Source organism: Bos grunniens, chromosome 1, assembly GCF_055505025.1.
Source record: "Bos grunniens cultivar Pamir isolate PY7600 chromosome 1, Bosgru_T2T1.0, whole genome shotgun sequence".
In the NCBI taxonomy this organism is placed as follows: domain Eukaryota; kingdom Metazoa; phylum Chordata; class Mammalia; order Artiodactyla; family Bovidae; genus Bos; species Bos grunniens.
In genome coordinates this window covers 81,328,777-81,355,365 of record NC_141165.1, presented here as the reverse complement: position 1 = coordinate 81,355,365, position 26,589 = coordinate 81,328,777, and the positions used below count along the sequence as shown (strand labels likewise).

The 26,589-nt window shown below is 38.1% G+C and overlaps 1 protein-coding gene across 3 annotated transcripts in view; it reads right to left on the bottom strand.

Moving 5' to 3' along the window:
* Positions 1 to 26,589, bottom strand: part of CCDC50 (coiled-coil domain containing 50) — an 80,188-nt gene that overhangs the window by 23,042 nt on the left and 30,557 nt on the right. For 2 of the 3 annotated variants that reach the window (XR_015133981.1, XM_086319608.1), the window contains exons 2-6: positions 21,368 to 21,430; positions 20,405 to 20,531; positions 17,119 to 17,209; positions 6,225 to 6,342; positions 771 to 1,295 (exon numbers count right to left, since the gene is read on the bottom strand). Coding sequence is in view for 2 of the 3 variants with exons in the window: in XM_086319608.1 (XP_086175734.1) it covers positions 771 to 1,295; positions 6,225 to 6,342; positions 17,119 to 17,209; positions 20,405 to 20,531; positions 21,368 to 21,430 (924 nt within the window). In the remaining variant the exon portion in view is untranslated. The remainder of the gene's footprint in view (positions 1 to 770; positions 1,296 to 6,224; positions 6,343 to 17,118; positions 17,210 to 20,404; positions 20,532 to 21,367; positions 21,431 to 26,589) is intronic. The other variant, XM_086319616.1, reaches the window with a different exon arrangement.

The following is a 26,589-nucleotide window of genomic DNA, read 5'->3' as shown; positions in this document are numbered from 1 at the left end:
TCTAAGTAAGTACCAAGAACTTACCTGACACTGGTGCTTCAGAGCACCAACTGTAGAGCTGAAGCTGGTTAAAGCACAGGAAGGAACTCAAAACAACTGTTTTCAAACTTTAAGAACATAAGAATCACCTCCTGGTAAAACAAGCCCAAGTTGCCAGGCTGCACTCCAGGGATTGATAACACATGTAAGATCCAGAAATCTGCATTTTTAGGAAATAGCCCAGCTGATTCTGATGAAAACAAACTAGAGGCTCACTATTTGAAAACACTATCTTAAGAGACCACCTGTCTCATCTCTCACTTCACAACTGAGAAAGATGAGGTGAAGAAAATCCAGTACTTCCAGCCCTGAAGGTCTTCTTTGGAGGCAAATATTATGAAGGTGGTGTCATTAGACCTTCTGGGTTCATGGAATCAAAATCAGAAACTCAGTAGCACTGCTTTAGTATCAGAATCTCTGATGTAAGGTCTTGGCAGATTAAAAATTGTACCTGGGACGAGTACCTCCACTGCAACTGTGGGGCTGGAAGAACCTTGCAAGGAGTGTGTATTCTCTTAGAAAGCAGAAGGCAGAAGGGAAAAGGTACAGATATTCTCCTTCTTGAGATTTGAGATTAAGTAAATACCTTTTATAATACCCGGTCCAGGATTTATTTCAAAGCCATAAGCATAAACCAGAGAGAAAGGACATGTCTACAGTGCTTAACAGATACATTTGTTTGTATGTATATACACAGTAGCAGCACTTCCGACCAGGCTGGCCTTCATTACCTGTGTCACGGAGTGGGAGCTGCTCCTCACTCTCTGAGAAGGGAGGAGTCCGGGGCCTGCGATTCCTCTCTCTGTGCTCACCTTGCCCATGGTCCCACCTATAAACGGCTTCCTTGCAGGGAAGCCCCGCTTTCCGTGAGGTTTTGGGAGAGAGCTGGTCTTGCTGTCTGAACTGTTTTTCCCACTTCCGAGTTCGATGGCTAGAGTGAGCCTCCCAGTCATCCGATTCGGTGCTCAGAAGCACCTCACCGCTGATCTTGGGGAGGGGAGGTCTCCGGAGCCTCTCGTGGCCACAGCGTTTTCTTTCAGGCTCAGTGTTACCTTGGGGATCGTCCCTCACTTGACCCGAGCTAGAAGATGACGGAGGTTTCTCTGATGCACAATGCTCTTCCGGTTCTCCCAAGTTCTCCTGTGGATGTCTGGGTCTCTCCCTCCTGTGCTTCACAGTCTTTTCCTCATGTTGGAGTCTACAAGGCCTTGAGCTTCCTGAACCCAACTCCCTTGCCCTCCTTGACCGTGGCTGGTCTGAGCGGAGGTGGAGGAACGTGAAAAACAGAAATGCAGGTTAACTTAATGATTCAGTATGAACTCACTACAGGATGGAGACAGGCCTCAAGCTTAATATATTTTAAAGTGAAGAAGACCATTTTTTCAGCTTAACAAACTGAAACGAATGGATTAGTATTTGCCAGAATGGTCTGTGCATACATGAAGGATTCTAGGTACATAGTCAAAAAGGTAATAAAACTAAAATGAAATTAAATGAAATAAGTTAAATCTGAAAGAAGAGTCTGATCATGATTAGGGAAGGATTAACATAGTAGTTTAATATTTGCCAATAACAAAAATTCCAGTCATTAAGTGTTCTTTTCTATTTATAAAATCAATTTGGAACTAGTATATGGTGGGGGAGGGTGGTAAGTAAGAGATGAGGGAATCTTATAAAAATAGAAAAAGAACTATACTTTGTGATTCCAGTCAGAGACTTTCAAATATTCTTATTGGAAATAACAATAAATTTAGATCAGAATATTGCTAGTTTCTACTTGGTCCAGACAGACAGATTTTGTATTCCTCCACCCTCTCCCCTTAGGTGGCCAAAGAAAACATTCCCAGAAAAATTACAGTTCAGTGTGGAAGAAGAGGGAGCAAAGGAGAATTTTATGTGAGTAAATGACCCTGTTATCTTTGGATGACTCTGTTTCAAATCTTACTTGAAGCTGTGCAGAGGAAAATAATTAAAAATAGATGTCATAACGGAATACATAAAAAGAAGCCAATTCCTAAACATATTTCAGAAAACTTTATGATACTGTATTCTGTACATAGAAATACAACGTGTGCTAAATATACAAGTCCCTAAGTTTAACAGAAACTAGAGAAACAGCACATACATGGTGCTTTGTTGTCAGGTCTTTTTTAGGAACTAGAAAAACTATGAAAACAAAGGAAATGAATTAAAAACGCATATTCCAAGAGCATATTTAACATTTCCAAAGATTTTTACTATAATGGGGAAATAACAAAAAGAAATCCTAATTCCATGGAAAATTGCTAAAACAGCCAAGATTCCCCATTGGAATTAGTCACTTGCTGAACTGCATTTGAAGCAGCTCTTGCAACTGGATGGGATGTAGAAAAAATAAATAACCATACCTTTCCTTAGTTATCAGGGTTTTTTTGTTTGTTTGGTTTGGTTTTGGGCTCTTTGCTTTTGTTAATGTTTGTTAATCTAGTGAAGGAATACAGGAAGGGGAGATATGGATATGTCTTAAATGCATCAATGATGCAAAAAAAGCTTGTATTCAAAACTCTAAATGGTTTCTTCTTGAGCTTTCCAGAAGAAAAGAACATTTGCTTCAAAGACGACATCTAAATTAAAACCTGTCTTCTAAAAAGTCTGTAGAGGTATTTATCTTCATAATTTATGATAGAATTTATTTTTTACATAAAGCAAAAGTGAAACAGACAATTACTGTCTGTAATAAAAAAGTATGCTTTACACAAACTATTATTTTAAATGTATCTTGACAACTGACAAAGAATCTATTTACTACTGCTGTGAATTAACAAAATACTGACCAGCTACTTAAAGGATGATCACAAGGAGGAAACAATGGTTTAGTGTTAATACCAATGTTCCCACAGAAAACTGCAGGAGTGAAGCCTGCCTATAAACCCACACAGAGAAAAGAAAGGTTTTGTTTTTAACATCGACTTGTGAAGTCATGATTGTTTTACTTTTACTTCTTTTAATATGTTAACAGATATTAACAGTTGTACTTTAGGGAAGTGTGTTGCAACAATTAGAACAGGGCTATTACTACATTTTCACAGAGTTGATAGGGAAAAATATTTATTGTGATCACTTGTGATATCTTTAAACCTGAGGCAAAAAAGAAGACACGGATGGAAGAATGTTTGAATCCTTTAAAACCCTGTCCAGTTAAGGACTGAGACGTCTATATTTTTTGAGACCAAGTTATTTGGCAAATATAATTAACTTCCTTACAGGCAATACATACATATATGTATATACATATACATATATATGTGTGTGTGTGTGTGTGTATATATATATATATATATATACACACACACAAATATATTTGCAAACATTTTGTATTCTTCCATGTTTGTCTTTCAAAACAAAATGATTTTTGTTTGGACAGACCAAATATTTAATACACACATTGCATTAAAGTGAAACGTGAAGTCACTCAGTCGTGTCTGACTTTTTGTGACCACAAGGACTGTAGCCTACCATGCTCCTCCATCCATGGGATTTTCCAGGCAAGAGTACTGGAGTGGGTTGCCATTTCCCTCTCCAGAGGATCTTCCCAACCCAGGGATTAAACCTGGGTCTCCCGCATTGTAGGCAGACACTTTACCATCTTAGCCACCAGGGAAGTCCGCTTTACATTAATATATGTACAAATAATAACACTTTAGAGTTTAATAAGTCTTCACAAAAATTCTATTGTTTAATCTTTTCAACATCCATGTGAAGGATATATTTTTAGAATCTCCATTTTACAGATGAGAAAAAGGATTACAGTGATTATAGTGGATAACTTTCTTAATATTACAATTTTTCTAAGGAAGGGATGTAACTTGAATCAAGGTCTAATGACTCCAAAGACAATGACTTAAAAAAAAACCTCTAATATGCCAGCCATACAGGTGAGGGGCTTTGAAAGAGAAACATGGCTTCATAAATAAGATATACAATTTCAGTTGATATAAATCTGATAGGGGTTTTGGATAATTCCAGATTTGTAGAAAATCTATAAATGATTACTTTTTAAAGATTAATTTATTAAAGTTTAAGTAAAATTAAAGCTAAAGCGACCATTTCCATAATGATTCACTGTGATTATTATATAAGAAGACAAAAATTATATTGCACGCAAAGGCAGAGAAGTACAATTCAAGAATATCCCTTATGTGTTGGGAAAGGACCACTGCAAAGAACATACAGCTGCTTTGTAAACGTCAGGTGGACTACAATGTGGTTTCTGTGGAACTCACCTTGGTCTAACTCAAAGGCATATAAACGAAGATCACATGTTCAGCAATGTATCATCTCCCAGCAACAACACAACTGAAGAGAAATTCCAACACTACTTTACAGGTACACATTCAGGAGATCCCTAGATCCTATTCCCAATCCCCCCGCCCCAACTCCAAGAAAAGCACATACAGCATTCTCTGTAACTTTACAAAAGCATTAAATGCAAATTTTTAAAAAAATTTAGGTGTCCCTGAAAATCTACTGAATGTCTACAGAAATAAATCACAATGACAATACTCTGGTCAAAACCATCAGGTTTGAGTCCCAATTCAAGTAAGTGACAGGTTTTAAAAGAGGATTGCTAAAATCAGTACTTTAGTGTACTTATTTACCACCCTAATGTTTCTAGATTCAAGTTTAGAATGGTTATATTTTTATCTGCAATGAACGTGCCTTCTGGCAGAATTACAAAAAAACAAAAAAACACTAGATCATATCTCTAAGATTTTAATTAAAGCTGATGAGTAACTCTTTACCTTCTGATCTCTAGTACAGAAAAATACTGGCAATTTTTCTTCTTGAATGATGTATTACATCATTTTATTAAAAAAAACAGGTTAAGGAAAATGGCTATCAAAAAAGAGTTGAGCATTTCGCATGTGGAAGAACACACCGAGCCACAAGTAGAGAATCAATCTGCTTACTAATTGTGTTAGAGTTGAGCTCTACTCATTTTGAAAGATTTAGAACAATGTGACTGGAAGACTCAACTATAATAATCCTATTATCTACATACACATACTTTTCATTCTACTCACCAAAGAAAAATACCTACTTACGTTTTATGATACTATAGAAAAGCAACTGATAATTAATTTTCAGGGGCCTTGGGGATTACTCATCTTAAAATCTTTATTCTCTAGAAGCTGCCTTTAGATGTTATTTGGTTGGTATTTGGTATCCTAAATATGGTCTCCAACTGAGCTACCACAGAAGCCAAGTTGGTTCAGAGGGTAAAGAATCCACCTGCCATGCGGGAGACCTGGGTTGGATCCCTGGATTGGGAAGATCCCCTGGAGAAGGGCATGGTGACCCACTACAGTATTCTTGCCTGGAGAATCCCCAGGCAATCTCCAGGCGCCTGGCAGGCTACAGTTCATGGGGTCACAAAGAGTCAGATGCGACTGAGCGACTATGTACAGCACAGCACATGGTCTCCAAGCTGAACTACAGTTAAATACTGACACTAAATTAAACTATAGGAAATAGCCTTCCTTTGACATGTCATTAAAAAGAACTAAATAATACTTGCAAATACTCATTTCCCAACACACTTTTAAGATAAAGAATCACCATTACCACAAGTGCTTCCACCACCACCACACCACCACCACACTGCAGAAGCAGGCACTAGAGAAGGGATCTCTCTCTCTCAGAAAACTTTCTATATGGTAGAAATAGCAAAGAAAGCATCAAAAGCGAAACCTCAACAGAAAATCATAATATTCAATTTTGTCACCAGCAGGATAATCCATTGGCCTAGGTTTAAAAGATAAGAGGCATGGGAAAAAAGCTTTGGTATCCAGTAATCTATAAATGCTGTACCTCCTTTATTATTTATGCTACTTCGAGGCTTCAAACAGTACTGCCCAGATTTCCTTGAGGCAGAGACTCATTTGCCATTTTTCCATACCCTAGTTTATGTGCTTAGAATGTAATATAACATTCTAAGTAGCAACAATGCAAAAGAACACATGTCAGATTTTGCTAAACTATATTCACATTTTACAGCCATAAAAATGACTCCGGTCATCCATCTAAAGAACAGATGGATTCATTAGATAAGATAAAATTTCACCACAATCTAAATGGGCCCTAGAGTCACTACAGACAAATTTAAAGAGTGTCTTGCAACTGAGTCTAAAGACAGGAATTGTTACCTCCATCTTCATAATAGTAACTATCACCATAAGCACTGACTCCAGAAGACTCTGGAAAGTGTTTCTTTCGCTTTTTCTCTTCCTGTAACTCCTTTTCTTGCAAGAGTCGAGCAATGTCCTGCAAATACAGAGAGAAGAAAAATAAATACTTCAGAGAAAGAACAAACGCCATACAGTAACCCTACTGGTCAGTGGTTTGACATTCCACTCCCAGGCTTTTGTGGCTCTGCCTATGGTCTTCTAGACCTTCTGGTATTATGCTCACATTGTCCAAATGTCAAAGACGACTGCTTAACAGGAAGCGCACAAGATACAGATGAGGGAGAAAGGTTTTTTAACTAAATTTAAATCTAACTCAACCTGAAGATATCCATATACTATTCCTAAAACTGGTTATGGAACAGAATTTTTAAAATACATATTTATGGGCCCTTTTTCCAAGATGATGATTCACTAAGTCTGAATGAGGAAGACTGCCATAATCTATAACCTTTTTTAAAATTTATTTTAAATTGGAGGATAACTGCTTTACAATGTTGTGTTGGCTTTTGCCATACAACAACATGAATCAGCCACAAGCAGACATATGTCCCCTCACTCTTGAACCTCCTCCCCACCCCTCTAGGTTGTCACAGACTGCTACATTGAGCTCCATTAACTTCCCATTAGCTGTTTATTTTATATATAGTAATGTATATATACACTGATTTCATTCCATTTAAAAAAAGTTTTTTAAAGAATCTTTCAACTGATTGTGATTTAACTTTGCATTAGAGGATGGCTGTCTTACTTAAAAAAAAACAAAACAGAAAACAGTCCTCCTCCTGTCTCTCCTATGCTCCATCTCCAGGCAAGTTTTCAGCAGCTGCTGAGTGGCAAATAACATTCTGATTTCATCCCCTAAAAAATCACCACCCCACTTTGAAAACAAAGCAATACACAAATAACTATAACACAATCAAATTGTAAATGCCTCAGAAAAAAGGGGGAAAATGTCTATGAGTGCAGAAAAAAGGGAATACTACTTCTGCTTATATGAATTAGTTCAAGGCTTTGCATTAATGTTAGGTTTTAAACAAAGAACTGGATTCCAACAGGCAAGGGAAGATATTCTTTGCTGAGAACAACACGAGCAAAGTTATAAATATTTTAATGGGCATCACTCTAGAAAACAACCAATAGTCCAATTAGAACACTGTATGTGGGGTGTTAGAGAAAGATGAGGTTTAACAGACAGAGGCTGGATGCTAGGCACCCTTTATAGGTCAATTGTTAAAAGTCTGGTCTATAATGTAAGGGGTGAAAAGTTCCTAAAGATTTTGAGCTGGAGATAGAGTTTGGAATTTGAAGATTATTTCTATAAAAGGTCCAATAAAATAGCACGTAAACTTTGTTTATGTATACTTTTTAAAAAAGAATATCCCTAGATGTTACTAGGTTCTTAAAGATCTTACAAATATGGCAACAGTACTCACTGATACAAATGGTAATAAAAATCACAGGCAGTTCTGAGGGGCTTACTTCTGAGGCAAGAATTAATCACCATTCTTTCTGCATTTTTCTGAATAAGTCAAATGAAGAATATACTAAGACTGCAAGGCAAATAAAATTCATCTGAATGACTTAATTTTCTCTTATATCAGTGTAGAAAAAAGTTGGATGCTGAGGCTAGATGAATTAGCAGAGGTTATCAGTATTCTTGGAAGGCTTCCCAGGTGGCTCAGCAGTAAAAAATCCACCCGATAATGCAAGAGATGCAGGAGACTTGGCTTCGATCCTTGGGTCAAGAAGATCCCCTAGAGGAAGAAATGGCAACCCACTCAAGTATTCTTGCCTGGAAAATTCCATGGAGAGAGGAGCCTGGCAGGCTACAAACTATGAAAGAGTCGGACAAAAGTCGACTGAGTGACTGAGCATGCATGTAAGCACACACACATCCACGTACATAGCTTTTAATGTTCACGAAATAGGCTTAAATTCAAATTTATATTATTAACATATATTCTGTAACTGACTTCTATGCTGGAAATTTCTCATGAAACTGTGTAAATATATACATATATTTGGTAAGTTCCAGTTCAAGTCAGAGATGCTTCAGAGACATTGGAAGAAAAACATTAACTATTAAAATGAATTTCTTTGGGCCTAAATTCTTTATCTGTAAAATGAAGAGTCTGAGCTAGTGAACCTTAAAAGTCAAATGTCTTGACATCCCAACACACACTGTAATAATCTGGAAATGTTACTGGGTGCCCTCCTCTGTGCCAGGTTCATTACATTTATGCGTTACAATCAAGTAACCAGTTACGGAGGGGTGTGACAAGATAATTTATTCTCCTCACACTAATATCTATTTCAGAATTTCCTAAATCCATATACATCTTACTATGAAAGTAGGAAGAAAATGTAAACACTTCCCTGAGTTGTCATGTTGACTAAACACCCAACACTACATTTTCTTAAGTGGTTTGTTTTCCTGAAAACAAAAGTCTCCCTTTATGTAACTGAATAAAAATATAGAGGAAAACTACCAGGTCCAACTGTCAGCCAAAGTTATTAAACTGCCCTCCAAGGGACTTTATAATTGCTTTCCTACTATCAAATTTATTCCTAATGAATACATAGTAATAGGGCACTTTCTCAATGTGAAGAGCCAAAAATGAACCAAAGAGAAACAAAGTGATACCCATTTTGTACAATGTATTAGATGGTCAAAAGGAGTGCTTTTAACCAAGTAGAAAAATAATAATCATAATGTGTCATGCATCTCAGCACTCAAACCTTTGTTCTTTTAACATCTCAGCTCCTTTTTTATGAGTAAGCTTCTTCTGGCTGACAAGAACAGCTAGCTGTACTTAAGGTGGGAAAGGAAAAAGGATTTCAACGGGAATCTGCTGTTATACTATAAACCATGGCTCAGCCAGGTCAGCTCTCTTCCCTGCTTTCCAACATTACTGCACAGTGGGTTTAGTTAGGTGATTTCAATTAAAAAAAAAAAATCTCCCCTGAAACAAGCTAAAGACAGCAATTATTAGTCACCATGCTTGGATGCAGCTTAGTCATCCCTGACATAAACAACCTCCTTGATCCTCTGCTTCCTTCCTGTTAAAGGTTGGTCTATAACAGCATTTCCCAACCTGTTTCTGAGAACACTGGTATCAAAAGTTCACCAAAAAATAAAAAACATTCAACAGAAAACATGTATTATATCTAATTCTCTAAACATATTAGCTCATGTTAACATTCTAATGAAAGAAAAGTAATGTTATCTTCTTGCAACCCCAGAATTTCCAAATTTATTTTGTGACATAAGTCTTTTTGTTACATAAAATATATACATATATATAAACCTTACTAAATTAGTGTTTGACAAAATATAACTTGGGGAAAAAACAAATCTAAAAGAACTCCAAAATCCTTCTGAGGTCACATTCAATTATTTTTTAATTAATAATATTAATCAGGTAGACTTACTTTGGGTTAATATGCAGAAATAACTGTTGTGCAGAAGACTTTCTCTTTTTTTAATTTATTTTTTAGTTAGAGGAAAATTATTTTACAATGTTGTGCTGGCTTCTGCCATACAACTAATCAGCCATCATTATACATATATCTGCTCCCTCTTAAGGCTCCCTCCTCTCCTCTCACAGAAGACTTTCTAAGTAAACACATTTATTAAAATAACACTCAACTCTGGAAAATGGGAAGCTGTGAACATAAGTAAAGGCAGAGTTAAGGATTCCTGGACAGTATGGTACTGGCACAAAGACAGAAATATAGATCAATGGAACAAAATAGAAAGCCCAGAGATAAATCCACACACCTATGGACACCTTATCTTTGACAAAGGAGGCAAGAATATACAATGGAGAAAAGACAATCTCTTTAACAAGTGGTGCTGGGAAAACTGGTCAACCACTTGTAAAAGAATGAAACTAGAACACTTTCTAACACCATACACAAAAATAAACTCAAAATGGATTAAAGATCTAAACGTAAGACCAGAAACTATAAAATTCCTAGAGAACATAGACAAAACACTCTCCGACATAAATATCAGCAGGATCCTCTATGACGCACCTCCCAGAATATTGGAAATAAAAGCAAAAATAAACAAATGGGACCTAATTAAAATTAAAAGCTTCTGCATAACAAAGGAAACTATAAGCAAGGTGAAAAGACAGCCTTCAGAATAAGAGAAAATGATAGCAAATGAAGCAACTGACAAAGAACTAATCTCAAAAATACACAAGCAACTCCTACAGCTCAATTCCAGAAAAATAAACAACCCAATCAAAACATGAGCCAAAGAACTAAACAGACATTTCTTCAAAGAAAACATACAGATGGCTAACAAACACATGAAAAGATGCTCAACATCACTCACTATCAGAGAAATGCAAATCAAAACCACAATTAGGTACCATCTCACACCGATCAGAATGGCTGCTATCCAAAAGTCTACAAGCAATAAATGCTGGAGAGGGTGTGGAGAAAAGGGAACCCTCTTACACTGTTGGTGGGAATGCAAACTAGTACAGCCACTATGGAGAACAGTGTGGAGATTTCTTAAAAAACTGGAAATAGAACTGCCTTATGATCCAGCAATCCCACTGCTGGGCATACACACCAAGGAAACAAGAATTCAAAGAGACACGTGTACCCCAATGTTCATCACAGCACTGTTTATAATAGCCAGGACATGGAAGCAACCTAGATGTCCATCAGCAGATGAATGGATAAGAAAGCTATGGTACATATACACAATGGAGTATTACTCAGCCATTAAAAAGAATACAGTTGAATCAGTTCTAATGAGGTGGATGAAACTGGAGCCTATTATACAGAGTGAAGTAAGCCAGAAAGAAAAACACCAATACAGTATACTAATGCATATATATGGAATTTAGAAAGATGGTAACGATAACCCTGTATGTGAGACAGCAAAAGAGACACAGATGTATAGAACAGTCTTTTGGACTCTGTGGGAGAGGGCGAGGGTGGGATGATTTGGGAGAATGGCATTGAAACATGTATAATATCGTATATGAAATGAATCACCAGTCCAGGTTCAATGCATGACACAGGAAGCTTGGGGCTGGTGCACTGGGATGACCCAGAGGGATAGTACGGGGAGGGAGGTGGGAGGGGGGTTCAGGATGGGGAACACGTGTACACCTGTGGTGGATTCATGTTGATGTATGGCAAAACCAATATTGTAAAGTAATTACCCTCCAATTAAAATAAATAAATAAAAACAAAGGTAAACAAACAAAAAAAGGATTCCTGGAATGCTACAGGAATGCTATGTCAAGAAAACAGATTCACCAATTCCTTTCAATGGCTCACATATTCTGCTAGAGACCTCCTACAGAGAAATAAGATACATGGTCATTATCATTAATGTCCTTGTCTGTTAGGTGCTAGAAGCAAAATGATTAACATAATGTAAGACATGCAAAGATGACTGCTCTAAGACAGACATTCACACAGTAAGGTGCAGAGGAGCCCCATGCAACTTTCTCAAATAGAAGACAAATTACTGAACTGTTGGATCCCTTTGGGTACTTTTATGGTTTATACAATTTTATATATCAGGGTTACTTCTCCCTTAAGGTTTTCACCTCTATCATAATAGCAGTGGGATTCAAAATGAGAAAATCTTGGGCATAAAGACAATCTAAGGGAGATGTGAAAATGTGACTGTCAAATGACTATCAGAAGAACAAAAAAAAGGAAAGCCATTCCATTAGATTGCTAAACTTTTTTATTACCTAGCAATTACTATATTAACATCTAACTCAGTAGGAAATGCAAATCAGGTATAATCCCAAAAGGGTCACTCTGTAAGACCAGAAAAACAGGACAGTACCAAATTCATGGCTGTAAAAACACCAATATAACTAGGATAAAAGGAGAGAAGAATTTTCTCAACCAGAGGCCTCCCACTCACTCCCCCTGTCTGGCTATGTATGTGTAAACTTATTTTTAAAGTGCCACAACATAGTGAAAAAAATAAGTAGCTTAAATTATTACTACCTGAGCTATTTTCTAGATACTACCAATTTACATAAATATATTTTTAGACCATGAATTTCTAGTCACATTAAGAATGCTATGAAAAAGTACCATGGCTCACACTAGATTAATTTTTAATGTAAATTGGTTACTAAGTTCATCCCTGAATAGTTCACATTATAAATGGCTCCAAATTGTTGGATTAGTGCCACAGACTTTTCATTACATGGTTGGCCATGATACTATTTATTCAAGGGGAAAAAAAAGGCTTTCCCTAAAAATAGTTTCACATTCACACATATTTATACCTAGGTTCAAAGGCACATATATAAATCAATATTCACATATACAAATCAATATTCACATATACACAAAGTAGTTAAGAGTTTTATTTAAGAATAAGTTCAGTTCAGTTCAGTCACCCAGTCACATCCGACTCTTTGTGACCCCATGGACTGCAGCACACCAGGCTTCCCTGTCCATCACCAACTCCCGGAGCTTACTCAAACTCATGTCCATCGAGTCAGTGATATCATCCAATCATCTCATCTTCTGTCATCCCTTTCTCCTCTTGCCTTCAATCATTCCCAACATCAGGGTCTTTTCTAATGAGTCAGCTCTTCACATCAGGTGGTCAAAGTATTAGAGCTTCAGCTTCAGCATCAGTTCTTCCAATGAATATTCAGGACTGATTTCCTTTAGGATGGACTGGCTGGATCTCCTTGTAGTCCAAGGGACTTTCAAGAGTCTTCTCCAACATCATGGTTCTAAAGCATCAATTCTTTGACACTTAGCTTTCTTTATAGTGCAACGCTCACATTCATACATGACCACTGGAAAAGCCACAGCTTTGACTAGACAGACATTTGTTGGCAAAGTAATGTCTCTGCTTTTTAATATACTGTCTTAATATGTTGTCTAGGTTAGTCATAGCTTTTCTTCTAAGGAGCAAGCGTCTTTTAATTTCATGGCTGCAGTCACCATCTGCAGTGATTTTGGAGCCCAAAAAATAAAGTCTCTCTGTTTCTATTGTTTTCCCATCTTTTGCCATGAAGTAATGGGGCCAGATAGCATGATCTTAGTTTTCTGAATGTTGAGTTTTAAGACAACTTTTTCACTCTCCTCTTTCACTTTCATCAAGAGGCTCTTATTTCTGCCGTAAGAGTGGTGTCATCTGAGTATCTGACATTATTGATATACTTCTCCTGGCAATCTTGATTCCAGCTTGTGCTTCATCCAGCGCAGCATTTTGCATGATGTACTCTCCATATAAGTTAAATGAGCAGGGTGACAAGAAGCCTTGATGTACTTCTTTCCCGATTTAGAACCAATCTGTTGTTCCATGTCCAGTTCTAACTGCATACAGATTTCTCAGGAAATTTTCCCAGGTCAGGTGATCTGGTAGTCCTATCTCTTTCAGAATTTTCCAGAGCTTGTTGTGATCCACAAAGTCAAAGGCTTTGGCATAGTCAATAAAGCAAAAGTAGATGTTTTTCTGGAACTCTCTTTAGCTATTTAAGGATTTTTAGTTATTTATTTTTTTAGTTATTTAAGAATAACTAAATTAAATCAACTAAAAACACATTTCTTGGCTTGATTAAACAATACTGACAAATGCTAAACCTGTGACCAAAGAGAAAGATCCCAATAAAATCTGTCCACCCATATTAACCACAAACTCATGTGATTATGAGGCAAGTACTCCCATAAACTCAGTCCAGTATTACAAAGGGTACATGCTCCTTCAACAGGGCGCCAGGAAAGAAATGCTACTACTACGATATTCAAGACACCACGTAAGAGTTAAAAAAAAAGGCAAGGAAGACAGCAAGGAAGGAAAGAGGAGGGAACGAGGAAAAAGAAGAAGGAAGGGAAGGGGCCACAGTGGTGGTAAGAATACAGATCTTTTTAAACTCTTCTACATCTGTCTCCCCAATGGAAATGCTACCTGCCTACATTTGTACTCTGTTAAAAAACACAATAATATTATACAACAACAAAGTTAGACATGCTAATTCACCCACAGAAAGTTGTATAACTCTACTTCTCATGAACAATGTTGTTCAGAAAAAAGTATCTATCCCAAGAGGAAAGGACCTTGAATTCTACATTAGGTTGTTCTGGATGATTATAAGCTACAAAAGAGAGTTGACTCCAAAAATCTGTAAAAAGAGATCTGGGTGAAAATTCAGAGAGGAGTTTTCCAAAGCCCCGCTGCTGGGTAAGAACTTATTAGTTAAGCAGACTCTACAAGGAAGCAGAAGAGCACAGAGAGAGGAAAAACAAAACAAAACAAAGAATCCGGACAGTTGATGAGTAACAGGTGATGCAATGTTGATCAGAAAAATTAGCACTGTTGTTTCGGTCTCCCCTATGAGGTGCCTTGGACTAAAATAAACAAATAAGCATTATCATACATCCTTCAACATCAAACTTGAATAATGCAAATTTTTATTTAATATTAAAACAGTCTAGTCAGCTGGAAGTCACAGTTTTCTACAATTAAAGAATCTCTTGATAGGACAGCCATATTCTAAACTAAAGCATCAGCGAAAAGTCAAAAACGTCTGGAAAAAAAAAAAAGTCTTGAGTTTTTAAAGGCTAGTCTCACTAAACCTCCACAACTAGATTTCTCATCTCATCTCTCCACTGCACTGGACAAGGGGAAACATTTCAGTAGGTCAAACAGTAGTGGAGGTAACAGGAGGCCTGCAAAGGCAAGAAAACCCCTAAAGATTCCTCAAATCATACCATATCGGAATACACTTAACTCTGCTTATTTCACCCCCACCTTTTAATTCAGCACAAATCAGAGTTGTTACAAAGGGAGAATGGTGGGGGAAACACCGGGCAAGAAAGCAAAAAGGAAAGAACAACTATTAACTTAATATGTAGCACAGACCTTAAATACATGATTTTAAACTTCACAGCAGCCCTTTAGGGTAATGTAGAGTTATCATGACTTCTTTAGTTTGGAACCTGAGGGGCTACATGGCTAAATGAGACGATGGAAGTCTCAGCTAAAAGTTAAACAGATAAGATTCAAACTCCATAGTTTATGTGTTCCGTGTTGTGTCACAGTATACCCAGGTCGGAGGCAGTCAGAACTGCAGAGACATTTCTCTGGCATCTTACTATAGCCGGGACCAGTCATTCATATACTTCTTAAACACTTAATTTCTTCATCTGAGAAATGCAGTTATTCACAACACTGTATACTTTATATAGTATAACAATGAGATTATTTATTGTGATTGCTATTTAGATTCCACAGGCATAAAATAAAGTATTTTGTTTTCCCCAATACTGCTTTTGCCTGAACGGAAAGAAAAAATATTATAGGACACCAGGAGCATTTATAAGAAGCCAACTTCATTACTCTGTGATTTTTAAAATAGACGCTTTCCTGTCTATAAAACATAATCACTTCTTTCAGCTTCCAGACTCATCTCCAAGGAAGTCTTGACTATAGAGAAGCAACACATCCTGCAGTAAGAAAGAGCTCCTGTGTGATAACAGAAGGATGAAAAGGAATCCCTCTTTTTTACTTACAATTCTGATCATCACATAATCATGGTTTGTTTCTTGAAACAATAGCTAAATAAACTCACACCAGGTGTCTCACACTTGCCTGGCATTGAACAAGGAGTTCCAGAGTAATAGAGTGGCTCAGTAGGAGAAAGAGAAGATGCAGACTGGTTCACTAATAACCCTGAAATATTTATTTAATAGGGTGACTGCATGTGCCAGTGTGCCCAGGAGAGTACACAAAATTTCTCAGTACACAAAATATCATATGGTCATTCTACTATTAAAAATGATAAATCATTTTTTTTCTTTATTATAAGTTAAGACAAGGGTCACGAATAGCAGAATAGGTATTAAAAAAGCAGACACAGCGTCAACACAATGAAAAAGGAACTGTTTTTAAGAAATGCTGAAAATATAACACAAAAGCAATGATCAGTAAGTAAAATTCAAGTCTTTTTACAAACCATATACTACTGCTAATTTTAGTCATTTTCAGCTTAAAGACAATATAATTTAAAAATATATACAGAATTAAATAGATCACTGTTTTGAGGCAGGGTATCATAGGAAAGTGAACCCACTAACAAAAAAGAGGGAGACCAATGACCAGTCCATGACTCCTGTTCAGGCTACATTCAAGGTTTGCTCTCCCTAAAGTTGTGGGAATAACCCATAGGCAGGTATCTTGTATGGAGCTGAATTATCTCTTAAAAATTCATTTATATCAAGAACTTCAGAACATGACCTTATTTAAAAATAGGGACTTTCAGGCAGAATTATTTAAGAGAAGATCATACTCTATTAGGGTGGGCCCTCAATCCAATGACTGGTGTCCTTACAAGACAACAAGAGGACAAAAAGATACAGGGAAGAAGGCCATGTGACAACAAAGGTAAAGACTGACATGATGCAACCACAAGGCAAGGAACGCAGACGGCCAAGAGCCACCAGAAGCTAAGAGGAGGCAAAGAAGGGGTCTCCCCTAGTAAGTAGCATTGCCCTGCCAACACTTAATTTCAACATGCAACCTTCAGAACTGTGAGAGAACCAAGTTCTATTGTTTTACGCCACCATGCGTGTAGTGATTCGTTACAGCAGCCTACAGAAACGAATTCACACCTTTTGTCAAATTAACCGTTGTCATCTTTTAAGATTTTACCACTTAAACAACGACCAAAGGGCAATAAACAGTGGTCCATGGAGGGGGCAACCCTTGGACAATGCACCCCAAAAAGGGGAAAGTTTTCCTGCCCGGCCAGCAACCCTACACTGAGCCTGTGAACACAGAGAGTCAGAGCTGAGCAGCCCTCCTCCATGGGGTGGAGGGGCATTAAACAAGTTGTACCTCATCCTTCTTCTCCTGAATGCGTCGTCTCTCTGCCTCAATAGCCAGCTTCTCCTGAATCTCCTGAGCAATTTCACAGTCTTGCTGTTCACTGAAAAACAAAGGAGAAAACAACATGAATGGAGAACACAAGGAATGATTTTTCTAACCACAACACAATTTACTGAATACTCACTAAGAGCCAGGGCATATTTTTATCTCACTTAATCCTTACAATAATGATGCAAAGAGGTCAATACCATCCCATCCTATAGCTAGAAAAACTTGAGGCCCAGAGTAGTAAAATCACTTCCCTAAGGTCACAGAGAAAATAAGTGGTAGAATCAGAACATGATCCCCAGATACTATAATGGAAAGCTCCTGGCCTTTTCTGTATGATCATATCCCAGGTTTAATTCCTGGGTCGGGAAGATCCCCTAGAGAAAGAAATGGCAACCCACTTCAGTATTCCTGCCTGGAGAACTCCATGGACAGAGGAGCCTAGAAGACTACAGTCTGTGGGCTTGCAAGAATCAGACATGACATAGTGACTAAACCACCACCACAGTCCCTCAAGATTCTGCAAAGGAGATATACACTATGAGAATAAGATCCACAAATATCCAAGTATGCACAAAGTACACATAAAGTAAGAGTGAATTCACTAAAATGTCAGTAATACTGTGGTCACTTAGAGGTGGTGGTATGACTTCAAAACAATTTTTATATATTTTTAATTAAGTACATTTTTTTCAGATTCAATAAAACTTTAAAAATGGGGGGGTGGATGTATATTCCACAGCTTCAGGTGCCAGGAGAAACCTCTGTGGCTCATGTCAGTTTTCTTAACACTCAGGCCACTAAGGCAACCAAAGGTTGTAATGCTGCTGCTCCCATAGTTTTGTTTTGTACTGGCATTCATGGATTCAAAAAGGACTCACGCAACATGTGCTGTCATCCAGGCACCATGCTCAACACTGAGGACACAAAACTAAATAAATCTCCATCCTGTACTCAGAACCCCACAATATACTTTGCTGGGAGAAACCAGACACATCATTTTGTGGGGAGAAACATGTCCTTACAAACAGCACAAATGAAACAGCAGTTTCAACAAGAAATGGGGTTTGGGTATCACAGAGATGGTCTTTTGGTTTCAGGTTTCAGGAACAGTCAGACTAGACTAAGTTGCATTAGTTGTGTCCAACTCTTTGCAACCCTATGAAATGTAGCCCACCAGGCTCCTCTGTCCATGGGATTCTACAAGCAAGAATACTGGACTGGGTTGCCATGACTTCCTCCAGGGGATCTTCCTGAACCCAGGAAAAGTTAACAGGCAGCTTATAACTCTATAGAGTGTGATAATGCTGGGGAGCCAGTGTTTACATGGCCCTTACAACCTTTAGTTGTTACCTGAAGCGATATACATATGCTTAGAGCTTAGTATCTAAAAGATGCTGGAACAAAACTACAGTTGTGGCTTACACATGCAGTTCACTTGCTAAACCAATATTCCCTTTTATTCTTGCCCTGCCAGTTGAACTTTAGAGTATTCAACAAATCTAGTCTTGGTTGTATACTCCCTGTTTAAAAGCAGCCTTTGGTACCTGAAAAGTGTTGGGGGCGGGGGTGGCGGTAATATCCTAACTTCTCTGGAGGAATAGAAATCCACACATTCTATTCTAACAAAAGTGAGGGGATGAACACTATTCTTGTTTGTATAAGGAAATGGTCCTTTTCAACATGTTTGGACATAGACAGTTGGAGATGAAAGCAGACAGGCGCACATACAGGGATGTGTATGTACATGTAGAACGTGCACATCGGACAGGAAGCGGGAAGGGAACACATGAGAGAGCGCAGGCCGGAAGTGGAAACGGCAAGCTGTTTTGGTCACTAGTAGGAAAACTACTGGACAAGATACCTGGAGACCTGATTTCCGGTCCTGCCACTATTAACCAGTGAATCATGCCCTCTCATGTTGTCTTATTAGCTGCAAAAGTTTTGGGATCTAATGACTTCATATTATAGATACAATATTATAGGATTCTGAACCATCCAAACCACAGAACTGAAAATAAAAATCTACTCATTCATTATTTCTATATCCTCTTTTCATTCACTCACTTTTTTGAACTGATAAAAAAGTATTTATTAATCTAGTTTTAAAAATATGGAATTCTTCATGAATTTTCAAGTCACTTTGGCAAGTGCTCAGAGTTTTTTCCCTGAGTCCCTTAAAAACAATGGCTATTTTTTATTCATATGTGTGTTCTCTGGTGCCTTTCATGGTTGAAAGGGTTATTTTATTTAGCAAGAGTCAATAAGAATGTTTATGAACAAAATAAGAAAACTGAATAAAATAATGAATAAAGTCCTCTCTGCAAATAACAGAAAAACCCTTCCTCAAAGATGGAAAAGTAATAGGCTCTCATGTTTATTTAAATAAGACAAATAAACTAAATAGAAGGGTCCCTTCACCTCTTCCTTTACTCCTTCCTTCTCAAAATGATTTTGTAGTTAAGTCTACCACTACAGATTGAAGTACAGGAACCTCTCTCAAAGAAGAGATGTATTCTGTGAGCTTTCAAAACATTAAAAAAGAAGTTTAAAAAGTCATTATGATGGAACAGACCTTAGACATGATCTCTCTATTTAGGAGGAGATGGAGAAGTAATTTTGGTCAGACACTGAAGTTATGAAGTGAACGGAGGGTACAATTCAGAACTTTCCAAAAGATTCTGCCTCCATATAAAAAGCAAGGGGTTCTTGACTTCCCTGGCAGTCTACTGGTTAGAACTTGGCACTTTTACTGCTACAGCATGGGTTTGATCCCTCAAGGAACTAAGATCCCACAGGTCAAGTGGCATGCCCCTCCCCCAAAAGGCAAGGGGTTCAAGGAAAATAAGAGCAACAAACATTACTAGGAAATAGTAAAGGAACCCAGTAGACTTCAGAAAATTCTGTGACATCCAGTATTTTGCTAGATTCCCCCCAAAACCACAGGAGGTAGAGGAGACAGAGATCACTTTCCCATCGCACAGTTAAGGAAAAGTGAGACACAGAGCTCGACCAAATGGCTCAAAGCCATCAGTGAAAAGTGCTAAGTCCTACCAGAAACTGCATGTCCCAAAACCTACAAAGGAATCCCAACAACAAAGACAATTTTTATAAATCAAAAAAACTATGGGATCGTCACTGTAGGATTTATAATCTAATAGTGAAAGGAATCAAAGGGACAGACAGAAAGTGCTCTCCCCTGAAAACCAGTCCTGGCACAATGCTCTCCCACTCCCCAAGTCCTCACAGGTCTTTATAGCGCTTCTGCAGCTGAGCCTGGGCTTTCAGATCTTCCTCTTGAAGCTGCTTAGCCACCTGCAGATCATGCTGGACCAAACGGTTCCGTTGAACATTCGATGCCAAATGATGCTCAACTGGACAGAAGATTGGAGAGAGGAATTACAATGCTTTGGCTTATTCGTAATAAACTTAAGAATAAACTTAAGAAGAGCCTTTCAATTAAAAAGAACTTCACAGCCATCATTTCCACGTATACACTTAGTAATGCTGCATAATACGCAGCACAGGAGTTGGCATTCTCATCTTTTCATTAAGGAAAAAGAGAATCAGAAAGGTTAAATCATGAGTATTTGGTCAGCAGTGGCAGTGCCTAAACTTCTACTCAAACCATCTAAAGCCAGGGCCGGTGCTCCTCCTGTTCCACAAGTTGCCACTTCATTTAAAAACTACATTTTTCAACACCTGATTTTTATACTGACACACAAATTACAAGTTCACATATATGTACTTTTGTATAACACATATAACTTAGATTTACTTTTCATAATTACATACATAAATATTCAGAAAACTCTAAATCTAGATACCACTAGGTATGTTTACCAATTGGTATCTTTACCAATCTAAGTAAAGGTATTTGGACCCCTATTCTTATGCCAGCCTTCTATATACTCCTGATCCACATATAACCACTGTATCCCTCCTACAACATTAAAGCAAAGGAAATGGCTCAAGTCCCTCTTTTCCTCCGATACACCCAACGGTCTTCTCATCCCCAGCAGCTGTCTCACTTCAAAACACGGAAAAGTGCATTCTTCACCAAGGTGTCACCTGCCTAGACAGATCCCTTGGGATGATGGGTGGTGTAGCCTGATGACTCTGTCTTCTCCCCGCCTCACCGCAAGAAATCTGCCTCAAGGCTACCACTAAAAAAGAAAACTGGAGGAGCTTGCAGGGGGCTATTACTCACTCTCTTGTTCCTGCAGGCTGTGGGCCAAGGTGTGGTCCTCCAGGACAGCAAAATCTCGGCACACTGCAGAGGATGGAGAAGGGCAGACAGAAAAGCTCATTAGTAGCGCTTCAACACAAAAAGAAAAAGGCTTTGTTCAGGACTTCAAAGAATCCATTCTTATAGTTCAGGATGATCAACTTTATAACTGGCAATGTACAAAAGAGTAATTAGTTGGTAAGAAGTCTTCATTCACACAAATCCAGATAGTACCTGCTCAATGCCATGTACAGGTGTACAACAAAGTAACAAAATAATGGTGAGATCCTGGCCTAAGGATGAGGTCCGGAAATTCTAATCCATGTCTATAAAGGGAGGGCAAGTACTGCAGTGACACACACACACACACACACACAGAGCTTATGTCTCAGCCATCTGGGGTTCAGCAGATTCTCTCCCAGAGACTTACGTTTATCCTGATCCTCTCAGGGAAAAACATACCTTTATTAGCCCCTCAGGCAAGAGCAGATCTCTACTTAAAATGTAGTCACATTCAGTGGGTCTACACTTTCACACATGAGTTAGAACTGGTTCTCTAGGTTTCTCTAAATGTAGAGATACCTAAAAAGAATCCGCAAACCAAAAGACAGTAAGAACCTTGGAACCAAGCATCTGCCACTAACTGCCTCCACCGGGACAGCCACCCAGAGTATTTCCTGGACTATTTTTTTAGACACCAATAGGAAGAGATGGTCTTAAAGGTTCATTCCACCCAAACTGTAATTTAAAACTGTTTCTTAAAGCAAACACACACATGAAGGACTCTTGTCATGAAAAATACTGTTCTGTTTAAGGATGTGTGGCTTAGGTGATATATCCTTACTCTATTCCAAACATGTACCTCACATTAAAGAGCAAAGTTCCCAAAGCCTCAGATGCCTGCCATGTGTAAGACTCAAGAACCTGTCCTCCAGGGCTTTTACCAGAGTTTACAGATTTTTTTCCTGCAGCTCTGGTTTTGTTTGTAAGGACATTTAATTAAAACAGAATGCAGAAATATTCCTTTGCCATTCTTAGCACTTACGAACGTTCACATACACATTCACACAGCCCTGTCCCTAGTTGAGAGATGATAAAACCAAAAAGCAGGCAGAGCTTGGAGACATCAGATTACTCTGAAAAGGCTTTATGATGGAAAATCATTTCTGTCTCAAAATCATATTAAACCAAATATGACCTGCTGACCCCTGGCTCAAATGCAACCTCAAAACCAGCAATTTCAATAGAAAGTCCTATTCTTTCACACCAGATATATTCTCATAAAATTTTAGTAACTGAAGCCCAGGTCAAAGTTCTCCCATATATCACAGAATGAACCTACTTTTAAGAAGAGCTAGTTAAACCTTCTGTTTAATAGGTGAGGAAATGAGGCCCACAAGGAAGAAAGGACTTATTAAGGGTTTATACACAGACTGTTGGTGGCAGGGCTGGGAGTCAGTTTTTGGGCAAGCAAGAACTCCTTCTGTTCTTGACGCCATGACAGCCCTCCTGGACTCATGGAAGACCACAGTCAGGACAGACTGAAAGGAGATACAAAGACTAAGATGCTTTCTCTAAAACACTTAGCTATTAATAATTAACATCAATTAATTAAATGGCTAGACATGCATGGATATTTTTCATAGAAAACAACTATTCAGAATGAGTTAGCCAAAATAAATGTAATCAAACCTCTTGCAGAAGAATGCTATTTTAATACGAGTGCTCAGTTGCTCAGTTGTGTCTGACTCTTTGTGACCCCATGGACTGTAGCCCACTAGACTCCTCTGTCCATGGGATTTTCCAGGCAAGAATACCGGAGTGGATTGCCATTTCCTCCTCCAGGGGATCTTCCTGACCCACGGATTGAACCCACATCTCCTGTGTCTCCTGAACTGCAGATGGTTTCTTTACCGCTGAGTCACACTACCTTACTATCTGAAGCACATTTATTAAACTACAAAAGTTTTTATTATTTGCAAACTAAAGGCAGTATTAATTTTAGATTAAGACTAATTTTTTAGATTACTAATGTTTTTCAAACCATGGATGGCAATCTATTATTAGATTATAAAAGCAATTTATTGAGCCTGGGACAAGCATTTCAGAATGACCAACCTGGAAAATAGAGTATATCACACACAGTAGAGGAAACTATGGTTTGGAGAAATCTTTTTCAGCTTTACATACACATACATGCGTATGCAACATGCATTAGGCCACAATGTAAAAAATTATCATTCTGCAATTACATTCAAAAAAGTTTAAAAGCCACTTCAATTTATGTTATTAGGGCAAAAAGTTCTGTCAAAAATATATTTTTTCTATACTTTTAATATTATGCTGAATAAAATAAAAATTATAAAATTAGTGCAGTTTTCCATGTGGATAACCATGTGAAGAAGTCAGCATGACATTAAAAATATGTTTATGGATACATATGCCTGTAGAAAAAACATAAGTTTTTAGTATTTGGCAGTGATATAACTGAATCGAGAACAGTGGTGACCCCAGAGACACAAGTACATGAGCAAGTGTGCCTTTACCACATACCCTGTTCCACTGTTTTACAGAGAAGACTGAAGCAAATAAGGAAAAATATTAATATCTATTAAATTCAGGTGGTAGGTTCCTGGGGTTTGTTATGGTATATTTTATATATGTTTATTTTCTATGTTTTCTGTACTTTTTGTAATGTTTTATATATATTACACTTAAATTCTACAACCAGAATTGTTAATATAAAAACAATATAAAAACTTATAAAATTCACATCTTTTATTTCAGTAGCAGCACACACTACTAAACCAAACACATGATGACATATATGACATATCATAATAAGCCAAGGAATTTATGAACTTATGATTAACTTACTAAGACTCGTGTCAATCATTTCTTAATATTTAAAAAGTAAGGCTGAAATACATTCAATTATTGTTATTTGACCTTCAATCTTATTACAGTAGAGGCTAAACTGGTACCCATAAAATATGGGTAAGGCCTGAGCTAGAAAAGAACCTAGAAGATCTTCCATGACTACAAATATGTACAAGAATCCCTACCTGCATGAAGCTATGCTGCAACACACAGAGAGTTAGCCTTTAAGGTTTACTAAAAACTTCCAAATCATCATCTCATTTATACCGAAGTACTACTTGCTTAATCCATAATTTCTTATACATCCTCCCTCAGTTCACTTCAGTCCTTCAGTCCTGTCTGACTGAATGGGGTCTTTGCGACCCCATGAATCGCAGCACGCCAGGCCTCCCTGTCCATTACCAACTCCTGGAATTCACTCAGACTCACGTCTATAGAGTCAGTGATGCCATCCAGCCATCTCATCCTCTGTAGCTCCCTTCTCCTCCTGCCCCCAATCCCTCCCATCATCAGAGTCTTTTCCAATGAGTCAACTCTTCTCATGAGGTGGCCAAAGTACTGGAGTTTCAGCTTTAGCATCATTCCTTCCAAAGAAATCCCAGGGCTGATCTCCTTCAGAATGGACTGCTTGGATCTCCTTGCAGTCCAAGGGACTCTCAAGAGTCTTCTCCAACACCACAGTTCAAAAGCATCAATTCTTTGGCACTCAGCCTTCTTCATAGTCCAACTCTCACATCTATACATGACCACAGGAAAAACCATAGCCTTGACTAGACGGACCTTTGTTGGCAAAGTAATGTCTCTACTTTTCAATATGCTATCTAGATTGGTCATAACTTTCCTTCCAAGGAGTAAGCGTCTTTTAATTTCATGGCGGCAATCACCATCTGCAGTGATTTTGGAGCCCAGAAAAATAAAGTCTGACACTGTTTCCCATTTCCCCATCTATTTCCCATGAAATGATGGGACCGGATGACATGATCTTCGTTTTCTGAATGTTGAGCTTTAAGCCAACTTTTTCACTCTCCACTTTCACTTTCATCAAGAGGCTTTTGAGTTCCTCTTCACTTTCTGCCATAAGGGTGGTGTCATCTGCATATCTGAGGTTATTGAGATTTCTCCCGGCAATCTTGATTCCAGCTTGTGCTTCTTCCAGTCCAGCGTTTCTCATGATGTACTCTGCATATAAGTTAAATAAACAGGGTGACAATATACAGCCTTGACGAACTCCTTTTCCTATTTGGAACCAGTCTGTTGTTTCATGTCCAGTTCTAACTGTTGCTTCCTGACCTGCATACAAATTTCTCAAGAGGCAGGTCAGGTGTTCTGGTATTCCCATCTCTTTCAGAATTTTCCACAGTTTACTGTGATCCACACAAAGGCTTTGGCATAGTCAATAAAGCAGAAATAGATGTTTTTCTGGAACTCTCTTGCTTTTTCCATGATCCAGCGGATGTTGGCAATTTGACCGCTGGTTCCTCTGCCTTTTCTAAAACAAGCTTGAACATCAGGAAGTTCACAGTTAACATATTGCTAAAGCCTGGCTTGGAGAATTTTAAGCATTACCTTACTAGCGTGTGAGATGAGTGCAATTGTGCGGTAGTTTGAGCATTCATTGGCATTGCCTTTCTTTGGGATTGGAATGAAAACTGACCTTTTCCAGTCCTGTGGCCATTGCTGAGTTTTCCAAATTTGCTGACATATTGAGTGCAGCACTTTCACAGCATCATCTTTCAAGACCTGGAATAGCTCAACTGGAATTCCACCACCTCCACTAGCTTTGTTCGTAGTGATGCTTTCTTTTTTTTTTTTTTTAATTTTATTTTATTTTTAAACTTTACAATATTGTGTTAGTTTTGTTAAATATTGAAATGAATCCGCCACAGGTATACATGTGTTCCCCATCCTGAACCCTCCTCCCACCTCCCTCCCCATACCATCCCTCTGGGTTGTCCCAGTGGACCAGCCCCAAGCATCCAGTATCGTGCATCGAACCTGGACTGGCGACTCGTTTCATACATGATATTATACATCACCTCCACTAGCTTTGTTTGTAGTGATGCTTTCTAAGGCCCACTTGACTTCATATTCCAGGATGTCTGGCTCTAGGTTAGTGATCACACCATCGTGATTATCTGGGTCGTGAAGATCTTTTTTGTACAGTTCTTCTGTGTATTCTTGCCACCTCTTCTTAATATCTTCTGCTTCTGTTAGGTCCATACCATTTCTGTCCTTTATCGAGCTCATCTTTGCATGAAATGTTCCTTTGGTATCTCTGATTTTCTTGAAGAGATCCCTAGTCTTTCCCATTCTGTTGTTTTCCT